The 13,778-nt window shown below is 33.6% G+C and overlaps 1 protein-coding gene across 5 annotated transcripts; it reads left to right on the top strand.

The window, feature by feature from the left end:
* Nucleotides 1-4,103: 4,103 nt before the first annotated feature.
* On the top strand, nt 4,104-11,445 carry LOC115245304 (NAD-dependent protein deacetylase sirtuin-2). Of its 5 annotated transcripts, none has more exons than XR_003885506.1 (7): nt 4,111-4,604; nt 5,294-5,542; nt 5,843-6,199; nt 6,587-6,782; nt 10,529-10,721; nt 10,892-11,080; nt 11,225-11,445. XR_003885506.1 is itself a non-coding variant. In XM_029823569.1 (6 exons), exons 1-6 carry the CDS (start codon nt 4,686-4,688, stop codon nt 10,958-10,960), a joined length of 1,086 nt encoding a protein of 361 aa, XP_029679429.1. In that variant the 5' UTR covers nt 4,104-4,685; the 3' UTR covers nt 10,961-11,442. The 5 variants fall into 5 exon arrangements, 3 of the variants coding, with proteins under 3 accessions (XP_029679429.1, XP_029679430.1, XP_029679428.1); XR_003885505.1 differs by having other exon boundaries at nt 4,112-4,604; nt 11,219-11,445; XM_029823569.1 differs by having other exon boundaries at nt 4,104-4,707; nt 10,892-11,442.
* Nucleotides 11,446-13,778: the final 2,333 nt, after the last annotated feature.

The raw sequence follows: 13,778 nt of genomic DNA, 5'->3' as shown, positions 1-13,778 counted from the left end.
AGGCGAATTAGATATATTATTTCCGCGGAGATCGGCACGACCGTGCGCAACAGTATTAAATTACCGGGCGTCTTACGCATTTTAACTCGACTTTTCGGCCGCGAGGATTTCCGCCGTACGAGACTTAATTAGGCCGCGACAACTAAAGAAATCTCTCGAATGCGCCGGTAACTACTTTACGCACGCCCGTGAATCCGCTTCGATATAGTAGAAAATTCTAGATTGTGCGACTCGAATTGGCCCGTTGGTCCGGCTCGCGGTAAGCCGATGTATGTCTCGATAACAATGACGATGACCTTTACGTTGAAATGCCGAAGATACAACACGAATAGCTCGCGGAAACTAATAGCGGGCTCAAAGACACCCGATAGAGTTCTTGCACAAATTTTTAGGATTTCGCTTTATCCTGACTCCAATTTCTTACAATACATACAAGATACGCGCTAACAATACACAGAAATAATACGGAAACTATCGATACGACTGTGGTGTACGAGTCGTATGACGCAATACTTTGCGCGATCCGGAATATCGATCGCGCGAGCGTGAAAATCCCGATACTTTACAACACGTACTAATTACAAACGCGAGACTAACATTAATGATTGTCGGCGGCGGCGAAATGAATAGAGAGAGCCTATTATATCTAATTCGGATGAGCGACGTGTGCCCGTCGGCCGTGCGACGTAATCTACCAAAAATATTCACAAAGTTAATTCACCAAAACGCGTGGCTCGACAACTATTAAGGGCGCGACTCATCCGAATCAATTACCTACAGATAAACGGCAACAAAATCGGTTGGCGACGCTCGTTCCACCGGTCGGAAGCTTTCGATCGTCCTTCCTGTTCGATAATTCGGATCCGCTCTACGAGGCCTGCGTCCTTCTCGCTATCTCGCCGAACAGTGCCGAGCGAGAGTCCTGCAGGAGACACGCCGGCGCGATAAATCGCTATCGCGCCACTTGTGGCGCTTTCGCATTACGCAGGGCCGTCCTGCGATCCTTGCGATCCTTGTGGTCGTCACGGCCGTATCGGTGGGCTCACCGCCCCGAAATTTCTAAATTCGATGGTTGCTTGACTGGCAGATGCGGAATTCCGGCAGCGTCCGATCGGCTCTCTTTCCTATCTTGTAGAATAGGTCCATGGTCGAGAGTCCTCTCGCCGCTCCATCCTTGGGACTCCTTCGCTTCGCCCGATCGGGTCATTCGACCCTTGTGACGGACGTCCCAAAAACGTCACGTCACAATTTATATGTTATTAATACAAATGTCAGAAATCGACGTCTTGTGAATGTGATATATCAACTATTGACGCCATTTTCGGGTTTTATGAGACCTAGCTTAGGACATCTAATTGATCATTTTGTGACCAAAATTCACCGTCATTTTGCTATTTGGGTTTGAGATCCTTTAAATTTATTTAAATGCACCATTTTATATGAATGGCCAAAAGTTGCAGATTCTGCTCGGTTTCTGCTATCAATCTGCCGTCAGTTTGCGCGCGCGCAGATCTTGCTCGGTTTTTGCCATCAATCTGACGTCAAATCATGTTAGCAGATCCTGCTCGATTTCTGCTGCCAATCTGCTCCCAGATTCTGTGAGCAGGCTCTGCTGGCAGATCATTAGTTTAATGCGGACATAACAGATGCCAAATTGGTAGCAAAAGCTGAGCAAATCTGTTGCCAATCTGCTGGCATATTGCGCGCATTTTGCTTACTGGGTCGTTTATTCTCAAAACGTGATTCTTCTAACGATGGTATTTTTGTGGATTAAATTAATTTCTTAATAATTATTACGAAAACCGCAAAATGGTAAAGGACTTTTCTTCTCGGTTTCATCTGCTCTACCTGCACATGGCGGGTGATCCGCGAATTATGGGACACCCTGTATACAATATATATTTATATAATTTACATACCTGAAAACTTGCCGTTGAGTAAAATCTTAAACATATTAATAATTGCACAATAGGAAGTATTGGCAAGCCTCGATTGTTTATTTTAGCAAGTCCTTCTTCTACTAAAGGTAAAATGCCTAGTATTACTGAATTTTTGGAAAATCGAAATCTTCGTTTAAACTCCCATTCACTATAGAATTCAAAAGGATTTTGATAATCACGAAGATATCGTTTAGGAGCACGTATTGGTATCTCCTCTACTACCTCCTCATCACTTGAAAAATTTAATTCATCCATTTCCAGATTATTTGGATTTTCCATTGATGCTGATTATATTAGTTTTAAATACAGCAATTATATTGCGGAGTCTAATCTCCGAAAAGAAATTTTCAGAATGTTCCTGCGAAAGATCAAGATTAACATCAACTGATTGCGATGTACCAACAATGTGATAGCATAATTTTTTATTTTAATTACCTTACGTTTTTGAACCGTCAGTCCTTTCTTGCTGAATCTCGATATTGTTCATAAAAAATACGATTTATCGTGCACAAACATATATTTTACAAGTATATTGCAAATAAGACGTCCTCGGACACGTCTTGGCGAAGATTGTCTTATTTATCAATGTGTGCGTGAAATAAGATGGTCTTAAAAGACTATGAATTCATGATTAACAAGGTAGTCTTAATCCCATGCTTAAATGTGTTTATGAATCACATTAAGACGTTTCCAAATAAGATCATCTTAAACAAGGTACGCCTTGAGAGTTTACTTAAATCCCGCCTTCTTTTTTGGCTATGAATCTAGAGGGCGTCTTAAGACCAAACTTAAGATAGTCTTAAGAACAAGTTCCCACTATGAATACGGCCCTTAAGTCTTACTGCTTAAGTTTTTCTATGTGCCTCGGCCCTAAAGGTAACATTTCATGAGCAGTGAAAAGCAGCAGCAGTTTAGAAAATAACTAGAATCGGTGACGTACTTCCGGCACAAGTTTTTGCTGCATGAAATATTTCTGTACCATTTCCGAACATTACAGTATTTCAGCAATATTACATGCCGAGTGGGATATGTATATATGCAAATATAAAATTCTCAAAAAATAGGCGCCTGTTAGCCTTGTTGCGCTACTGCTTTTTGCTACGAGAGGCCAAAAAGCATTTTCAGGCCGTATCTCGGCCGTAAAGCGATACGCTAGAGGAACAAGGATAACGTGTGATCGTTGATCCTTTTCTATCTTTCCTCTCCACGATGCGTCCACGCGAGCAATGCAATCGTGTGTGTACGTATACGGACATACACCTCTACATAAAAATCGAGAATTTATTTCTCAGATTGGTTATCCTCATAGATATATAGACTGGATTGAGCATTGCGAGATAAACAAACGCGCGCCCGCTGTAGAAAGAGAGTCAACATCTTTTTCATCTGTTCTTCGATTATTTTGTCGTCCATTTTATAATATCACATCGATAGGATAATATATGATAAACTAGGGGCATTATATATAGAATAATGTGTGAAAACTTCTTTTTGAGTCATATGGAAAAGGATGGGGGGACCCGAGCGGAATCGAACCTTGAATCTCTCTCGATTACCAGCCTGCGACTCTATACGTCCGGCGCTACGCACCGCCCCATATATATTTTTTGACATTCCAGACATATGCTTATGCGTGAAGATTTAGGCCGGTATTCATAGTCAGTTCTTATTTCAAGACCGTCTTAAGTAATGTCTTAAAATGCTAATACGGCTCTGTGATTGGTTTAGGACATCTTAAGATTGTGCTTAAGACGGTCTTAAATATAAAAACTGGCTATGAATACCGGCCTAAGACCGTCTTAAGCACAATCTTAAGATATAATAATAAGGGAGCCGTATCTACGTATACGGTATTGAGTATCTCGCCATGTTCTCCCCACTTTGCCCGCTTATGCGCGAACCGACTCGGTTCAACCGAGATCATACTCTTTTTGGATAGAGTATAGACCGAGTGTTGAGGAGTGAGGGCCAAGGTGCACGTAGAAAAGGACATACTCTGTTCCGTGCCCGTTGCGTTCTTTCTCACTCGCATGTAGCATAGCGAAAGAGTACGCTATGCTACGTGCGAGCGAGAGAGAACGCAAGGAGCACGAAACAGAGTATGTCCTTTTCTATGTGCATCTTTACCTCCACTCTTTAAATAAAGGCAAACGCTCGGTCTAGATATATTATGTCTATGGCATTAACCAATTAGAATAAAGAAATCTTTACTCTCTTTGCGCTGATTGGTCAATTAAACGCTTCAAAGCATTTTTAGCGTCTTTCGCCCATGTTCACCGAGCGTCGTTTTATCTTCGTTATTTACTGAAAGTTAAACAAAGATAAAACGACGCTCGTGTGCACACGGATGACGTTCTCGAACGCACCCCAGCCAATGTCAGACAAAACCACTGACTGCACATATTGCAATTTATTTTATTTGTGAGTGCCAGTGAATATGTACAATTCAAAGAGCGAAGTACATACATCAGAATCGCATTGCATATAGATTCCGTTCTATTGTAAATTTCCTGATCAGATCGTGTTGAATCGTGTGTATCATTAACGAAGTGAATGTATCGTTGATAGCTTTAACAAAACGCAATTTCAAAATCATACATTAATCGTATAGATAATTGCGTTAAAGTTGCATTATGGATAAGAAGACCGAAGAAGATCGAAGAGGTAATTTTCAAACGGTAGTGCGCCACATTCTCTTCTTGAATCACAAATAAACAAGAAATAATATACAAAGAATAATGTGCTATGATATGTGCTACGGTATCATGTAAATGTCTACTTTTTGTATCGTAACCTTATATCTTTTCTTGTAATGATGTTGTAAACATGAATGAGGTTTGTTATTTTAAGCTGGATTGGAATAGAGAGAGAGAATAAAATAAAATAGAAATATATTCAAAAATTGTAAACAAAAGAGGAAAAACGAAAAGTGCAAAAAGTTCAGCCAAGAATAACAAACTTGTCTTGTGCAAACTAACTTCTGAATCTGGCATGTATTAGAATAAGATGTGCGGGATTTATTTAAACAGCTCATAAAATGTTGTTTGAAGATAAAATTTGTTTACAAGATTAGCATATTAAATAGAACAACTACATTATTGAGCGATTTTCTCTAAATGATTTTTTGGTCGAACGATAGAAAATAATTATCATTTAATTAACATTGTTATTTTTTCTATAATTCCATATCTTGGAAATTGTAAACATATAGAAAACTTGTAAATAATCTTTATAAGCCACTTTCAACATAAAAATAATATGCACATAAATTTCATGATTATTAAAAATATTTATTATTAGAATACAATACATAGTTTGAATGTATTGTATACCAAGTTTTTTTTCTGTTCTAGACGATAATTTACATGAAGAAAAACAAAACGTTTCTTCTGAATCATCGGAAATAGAGAATTCTGAAATGGAAAGATTACGTAGATATCTAATTCAGAAGTTAAGACTTGTTGATTTGTCAACGAGTAATCAAAATGATCAGCCGCAACAAAGAGTTCTTTGTGAACTTAGCTTAGATGGAATTGTCGAATATATTAAAGAAAAACCAGATTGCAAAATCATTACTATGGCAGGTGCTGGAATCTCTACCTGTTAGTATACATATATTTAAAGACATGTTCATATAACTTCTATAATAGATTTCTTCCATTTCTAGTTTAAAATAATTTTTTCAATTTATTTTAATATTTATTGTTTTTTACTATTTTTTAAAATATTTTATCAGATATGCATATTTTTTATTTTCTTGTAATCAATGGCAGTTATATATAATTGTTATGTTTAGATTTGTCATATATCATTGGTTATATAAAATGATAGAATATATTAATGCTAATATTATATATGAATGTATAACAAATATGTACATAAGTAATGTTTATATTTTTTAGCTGCTGGAATACCAGATTTTCGATCTCCATCTAGTGGACTTTATCATAAATTAGACAAATATAATTTACCTTATCCGCAGGCTATTTTTGAGTTAGATTTTTTTATGAAGAATCCAGAACCATTCTTCACACTTGCAAGAGAATTGTTGCCAGAAGGGTTTCGACCTACAATAAGTCATTACTTTATCCGTCTGCTATGGGAAAAAGGTCTACTACTACGACATTATACACAGAATATTGATACACTGGAACGTATAGCTGGATTACCTTCTGAGAAATTAGTAGAAGCTCATGGAACATTTCATACTGGTCGCTGTCTTAAATGCCGAGCGCCATATATGCTTCCATGGATGAAAGGTATATTTACCCATATTACCCATAGAATTGTGTGATTTAGAATTTGAGATATATTATAGCTTATATTATGAAGCTTCAATAGTTAATTATATATTAATAGTATAATTAATAATAATACTATAATTATTAACTATAGTATTTAATAGTATTATATGTGTGTGTATGTGTGTGTTCTTACATTTATATACAACTTTAACTTAATTTTATTGTTTTTGTAAATTAATATATAACACTATTTTTGAATATGTGAAACTGAATGTTTTAATGTGGAAGTATAGCACTATTTTTGGCTTTTGAGTAGATTGGACTTTCCAAAAAAATCTACAAATAAGATATTAGCAAGATATTAATTTCAAAAAATACTTATTATATGACTTTAAATTATAGAAAAAATCCTAGAAGGTATGATACCAAAATGCGAAGAATGTAATGAAGGTGTTGTAAAACCTGACATAGTTTTTTTTGGTGAAGTGTTACCTGAACGTTTTCAAGTACTTGCTGATCAAGATTTTGTACAAGCTGATCTTTTAATTATTATGGGATCAAGTTTGGTAGTACAACCTTTTGCATCATTAATAGACAGGTATGCATAAATATGAAAAACAATATTTTTAAAAATTGTAGGATATCGTATACAGGATGTATACAAGCGCATACAGAATCCATATTTTAATTCTCTGTATCAAAAAAGTAAGTTTTTCTTTTTTTTTCTTTTCTGGCAAAATTGCGTCTGTAATAGTTTTTAATCTTTTGCGGTCCGGACTGTTTCCGATATTTCGTATCAATAGATCTACGCACAATTCAGTTATTTCCATTTATACTATACAGTTTGTATATTTTTTATATTTCAGTAATCTCTTGGATTACATAAAATGTATAAAAGAAAGAGAAAAGTCGTACAAAAGTATATGCGCAATCATAATATTACGAGAAATATTTTCGAGATTGCTAGAATGTTTGTAAATAGTCATAAATTCCGAACTAGATTCGACATAGAACTGACTGAAATGAAATATGATGTTAAGTCAGACTCGACATAGGATCGCAAAGAGTTAAGGAAAGCTTAAAATAGACGAATAATTGCTCTTACAAGAAAAGGGTCGGAATTGTGTGTGTCCGTCACTGATTTTGATGGACTTGGATATGTCTCAACTAAAAATAAAAGATACATTTTTTGTAGGCGTTCTCGCATGTTTAGAAATTAAAACAATTCTTTGAAATTAATTCAGTATATCTGATTTCTATTGAATATCATAAACGTTGTGTGATATATGAAAAAATATTTTAGACACAAGTTTTACGATATTTTATGTACTTCATAACTGCACATTTAGATTTTTCAAAAATATCATTTTTCAATATATTCCCCTGTTATTGTTTGAGCAGATTTAAAAATATGTATTAGAACAAAAAGCAAAGAGAGCGTTTAATGCCAAATCTATGTGTTATAACATTGCTCTACAAAATCGCATTTTTGAGAAATTAATTTTAAACATTATATATGCCTATGTATGTGTTGCGCTTATGCTGCACAATATGCAATAACAACTTCTCCTACCTCATACCCTACACTGTAAAATGACCACAAGCTAAATATTTTTAATTGTATGTCTGCATAATGTATGACATATTTTACAACATAATGATAAACGATTTGTATATGCATAAGGAAATAATACTGTCATTTTATATCGACATTATTTTTATTCTTTATTTTTTGTTTTATTAAAGAAAAAACACATTGAATTTTTTGATACAATCAAGGAGTTGTTTCAACACACGAAAAACGTGTAAGAAATATGCGTTTTTTATCATATGTTCTATAACATATCTGAGATTTTATCGATAGCATATATATTTTATCGATAGGATATAAATATATGATATCAATAAACTCGGCAATGAAATGAAAAAGAATCTTAAGGTTTTTTTAGAATAAATAATATAATTTATAAATAGCAATAATGAATTTATCTATATTATATTCGTAATCGTTTACAGAGAGGATTTTATTTTTGTTAAAATATTCATAAAATCTGCAGTTTGTCTTATCCAATAGAATAGATGTTGGTATTCATATAATATCAGCCGGCAGCAGAAAAAATTAATGCAGTTTAAGAAATCTTTCGATTTTTTTGACAATTTTTACTTCATTGATAGCTTTATTGATATCATTTCGATAAAATATATGCTACTGATAAAATTTTGTATATATATATAGAAGTATTGAACATAAAAAACACGTTTCTTACAGTGTTTTTTATGCGTTGAAATAATTTTTCGATTGCATCAAAAAATTTTGGTAAATATCTTCTTCAACATATAAGGTGTTTTAAAAAGATATTAAAAAATTTAAATTTCTCTGGTCAAAACAAGAAAAAAATATTTCTTATAAATATGTATCTGAAAATGCTTTGTTTCTGAAATACAGGGTAAAGAAATATTAAAAAATAATGTTTTTCCAAATATCTCTTTAAAGTAAGTGTGTCTTTCTTTGCAATTTCTGTGAACAATGCATCTAAGCAACTATTTAATCTTAGTAGAAACTTGATTTCTTAATGCAGTGGTGTATTTTAGGGGTAAAACAAAAATTTTATTTCTAACTATCTAACTACACGTACAAAAATTGCAACAATAATATTAAAAAAGTAAGCTCCAAAAGTAATCCAGATTATGACCTTCTACTAATACTATACATTTGTAAAATTTCAAATTTTAATGTATAACGATTATAATTTTATTCACAAAAAGCACTTATTTGGCCACATTTTTTAGGGGCTGTATTTTAGAAACTGAACATTTCTAGATACATGTTGTTACGAACATTTTTTCCTATTTTGACCTGAGAAATCTCTCCTTAAATTCTTTTAACATTTTTTTGAAACTCTATATATAATGAAAAATAAAGAATAAAAATACGTTACTATTTTTTTACTACATATGCAAATTGTCTATTATTATGTCATAAAATATGTTATATATTATGCATACACGCAATTAGAAATATTCAGTTTGTGGTCATTTTACAGTATGGGGCATGAGGTAGGAGAAGCTGTTGTTGCATATTGTGTGATATAAGCGTAACATATAGGCATATATAATACATTTAAAATTAATTTCTCAAAAATACGATTTTACAAAGCAATGTTATAATACATAGTTGTGGTGTTAAACGCTCTCTTTGCCTTTTGTTTTAATACAATTTTTTAAATCTGCAGAATTAATAATGGAGGATAGGGATATATATATATATGTATATATATACAGGGTGTCCCACCAAAAGTGGCCACCCCCTTTTATTTTTTAAACTAAAAGAGATAGACCATAACAAATATATATTAAATTAAATAGTTCAAACTGAACTCTATTGTGAGCATAATGGTTGATTTCAAAAGCTATTTGTGTTAACGAACGGAGAGGTATGCATAATTCTTTTATAATAATGTGAATATTTCGATATGATAAAAGTTGTAGCATTATTTGAAATGAATACAACGATGTATGATATAATGTAAATATTTTACATATTATACGAGTTTTATCGATTTGAAATATCGCGGGCGACATTTACCTTTTCATTTTCGGCCCTGCGATATGGCCAACTTCGGATTAAGTATTATGATCAAATGACAACATGATATATGTCAATCTCTAATGCACGAGTCAGATCATACCGACTATCATATACCACTATCATACTATATATTTGTTATGGTCTATTTCTTTTAGTTTAAAAGATAAAAAGGGGTGGCCACTTTTGGTGGGACACTGTATATATATACACATACAGGATGGGCCATTTTAATTAATCCACTGAAATATTTCAGAGCCCTTAAGTTTAAGACAAAAATGTTTCAGACAAAAGATGTTTAGTATTGAGGGGGTCATCTGAGGGTGATCTTCATTTGACCTTGGATCAAAGTCCAAAAGGTTATTTCAAGGTCAACTTTATTTTTTTAGATGGAATCCCCTATTTTTTATTGTATATTCTTATAACCCTTCTTGAGATGAAAAAATCTATAGTGGATTAATTATATATAATTATAAATAATTTTGATTATAAATAATTTTGTAAGAGATTCATAATATTATATAATATAAGGGGATTCAAAATCTGCTTAGCGATTTTACACAAATAAATATGAATTATACTCGAAAATGTGTCTCCTTGCCAACACTTAAACTATCTAAAAAGTTTCGTTAATAATTCTTTCTTCATATTATCATTATCGTTACATTATTATATCAGTATATTTTCGGCAATATCTAGTTTTCATGTTTTATGCATTTTACTTTATATATATAATGTTAAATTTTTTTTTTTTTAAGAGTGCGAGCTACTTGTCCACGTCTGCTTATCAACAATGAAAAAGTAGGTATGCAAGATCGTTTATCGCGTTTCTTAGGACTACGGCAGGGTTTAATGTTTGATACCAAGAATGCGCAAGGAGGACGCGATATAGCTTGGCTCGGTGATTGCAACACAGGTTGTCAACTACTGGCGGATAAACTTGGCTGGGGGGTAAAATTTTTATATTATATACATATTCTTATTGTTTATTTTCTGTTGTTTTATTATATACGGGATATAATTAATATCTGCACGTTTTCATCTTTTTGTTTTTGTTTAAATATAAATAAAACTCGTTTTTATATATACAAAGGTAATAAATAATATAATCATAATTTTAGGATGAATTGCAAACTCTTATGCAAAAAGAACATGACAATTTAGATATAAAAAACCAAAATGACAATTAATTCGTAATGATTGAATATTACTAATAATGGGAAAAGATTTTCTCTAAGAAGAAAAAGAAGTCATTTTATTGGCACATTTTATTTTATCTTAAGAATATACTATACGAAATTTTAATTAAGGTAGGTAATAAAACATTGTTGAAATACTAGATAATATCTGCAATGCAATTATTTAAAAATGTATATATGTTGATTTATTTTATTATTTCTTATAAGTAAATAATTAAACAATAATGTTAATGTGTAATCTTAATGTAGCATTAGGAATTACCAATGACTCAGGCCTTCCTAATTATCTCATTTGATTTCTGAACTGTATAAAAAATTCAAATATGAAAACATGGGTTTTGCGGTAAAATCATTGGACATGGAAAATAAGAACATAGAAGAATATATTTTGTTCTTATGGATACTTTAAATATTTTATTTATGTTTCTGAAAATATCCATTATTAAATAAAAATAAAATAATATGGTGATAGTCTATATATTTATTCTGTGCTTTTATAATATTCTTTATTTACGAAGTGAGTAAACATTTAAGACTCCTGACTCCTGAGTCGACGCGGCCATATTGGAATGATGACGTCAGAAGCGAGAAATGACTATAGACTTATATAATAGACTGAACATCTCCGTAAGAGGAGCTGAATACTACATGAGAAAGAGAGAGTAACAATGTCCGAGATGCTGTTTCTTTCTAATACGAGAGTTGGTGGGGGACTTGGCGAACGCATTGGAGGAGGACGAGGTTCGCCGACTGGGCCATCTTTCCCCTTTTCTCTACATGTCCGAGAAGGAAAACATACCGGACTGACTATATATATATATATACATATATATGTATAAATTTACTATACTATTATCTACAAAAATCATATGTTTAGAAAACGTCCTGAGAACTGCAGGTCCATATATTTGGCCCCTCATTTACAATAAAATACAAAAACATTGATATATCCGGATTGTACATCGTTTGTACATGAATGTACTATGATTTTTAGTGTTTGTACATTCTTAGTTAATTAAAAAAGAAATAAAAATATTTTATTAACAAGACTTCTAAAAGTTAGCCCCTCATTATTTCAAAAATAATGATAAATCACAGTTTATTGTGCTTAATCGTTTATACATCATTTGTACATTCTTAGCAATTGATTTATTTTTTATTTAAATATTTCTTTTTTTGTTTAAATGCTACGGGTATCGCGTGGCCTTCGTTCGTAGTTCCAACGGCCTGACTACCTTATCCTTAGAAGGACGGGGCATCGGCACTTTCTGCAGTCTACCCTTAGAAGGGCTAGCGCGCTTGTGTAATCTGAAGGCCGTGCGTATAGGTGGAGTTGGCGCGACACTGACGGAAATCGTAATAAGGCTCTACAATTATAATGCGCGGTATATACAGTGCGGTCTTATGGTACAAACGGGTCGCGGGATATACAAGGCGATACTAGAGTCTATTAGAGCACGGAGACCAAAGCGGTCTTATGATATAAACAGGTCGCGATATATAGAAACGATGCTAGAGTCCCTTAGGACGCGGAGACCAAAGCGGTCTTACGGTACAAACAGGTCGCGGTATATACAAAACGGTTTTACGGTATAACGCGGTACGGACTTATCAACTAGCAGGAGGCGCCGTCCCAGCAACCGGGAAGCCCGGCCTAACTACGGGAAGCTTGTAGCCTGGTATAACGCGGGATATCAGGATGCGCCGTCCCGGCAACCGGGAAGCCTGGCCTAACTACGGGAAGCCCGTAGCCCGGTGTAACCAGGGATGCCAGTTTTGAGACTCTGCCCGTTGCCGTAGCGTGGGAAGGGATAACACATACAAGGAAAAAGCCGTTATCGCTACTTCAATCAAGCCGATTGTTCCGTCGCTCACGGAATCGCGCCTCCCTTCCAGTGATGCAAACTCTGCGGTTTCTGGCCGCTACCAGCGCATGTAGAGGGGGTAGCGCACACAAGGAACGAGTCCTGTACGTGTGCGCTCGGCGCTAGGGCAGAATCGGGTAGTAGAAGAGAACAGATATACAATGCGCTGTCTCTTTCTTTCTCGAGCGCGAGCTATAGCTATAGCTATAGCTGCGATATCGAGAATACACGTAGCGGCTTGCGTATTATATGCGTACTCGTCTATTCAATCCTCGTATAAAAATGTATAAAAATTACAAATAAAATAAATCTAACAATTATTTTTAATCTTATAATTATTTTACACATCAAAAATGTTAATTAAATAAAAAGAGCGTAAATGATAGGAATCCCACTGTCGGCCAACATGTCCGTCTTTTCTTTACGAAATCAATTGTTATTAATTTAAAAAGTCGATTCGATGTTAAAAAATTAAATAAAAAATTAAATTATATGTCACGTGTTCCAAATAATTTATTTTATTATTTATCTTTTTTATAAATAGTCAACGTACATGTTGTTGCTCAACGGAAACCGCGGGAAGGTCTCTTCCGTCAGGAGAAAATGTAAAAAAATATTTTTTTACATTTTCAAAGAATGCAGATAGAGTATAGGATAGAAGAAAGGATAGACATTGAGTAAATATAAAAATTAAGCTGCTTTAAGCATGCGGATTTTTCAATTTTTGCTTCCTCATAGAGGAAGCTTTGTGAGCGAAATAAAAATTAAAAAGATTTCTTTCACCGATCCTCACTAAATTCAATATCAAACATCCTTTAATAATACTCTATTCATGTAAAAAAATTTAATTTGTTACCTCAAATTTTCTGAAAGTTACAGCGTTTACAGATATTTCTCAAAAAATTCAAAATTTTATAAAAAATAAACCCTTTCACCGATACTCA

The sequence above is a fragment of the Formica exsecta genome, unplaced genomic scaffold (assembly GCF_003651465.1).
Source record: "Formica exsecta isolate Colony F162 unplaced genomic scaffold, ASM365146v1 scaffold935, whole genome shotgun sequence".
In the NCBI taxonomy this organism is placed as follows: domain Eukaryota; kingdom Metazoa; phylum Arthropoda; class Insecta; order Hymenoptera; family Formicidae; genus Formica; species Formica exsecta.
The sequence above is the reverse complement of the archived record's forward strand: the minus strand, read 5'-3'. Positions and strand labels throughout refer to the sequence as shown.

What these genes read in the sequence shown, in the direction of transcription:
- LOC115245304 (XM_029823568.1), top strand. Translation starts at nt 4,574, where the DNA reads ATGGATAAGAAGACCGAAGAAGATCGAAGAG. An exon ending in TATGCTTCCATGGATGAAAG is followed by an intron (nt 6,200 to 6,586) that starts GTATATTTACCC and finishes TTTAAATTATAG; the next exon opens with AAAAAATCCTAGAAGGTATG. An exon ending in TTTGCATCATTAATAGACAG is followed by an intron (nt 6,783 to 10,528) that starts GTATGCATAAAT and finishes TTTTTTTTTAAG; the next exon opens with AGTGCGAGCTACTTGTCCAC.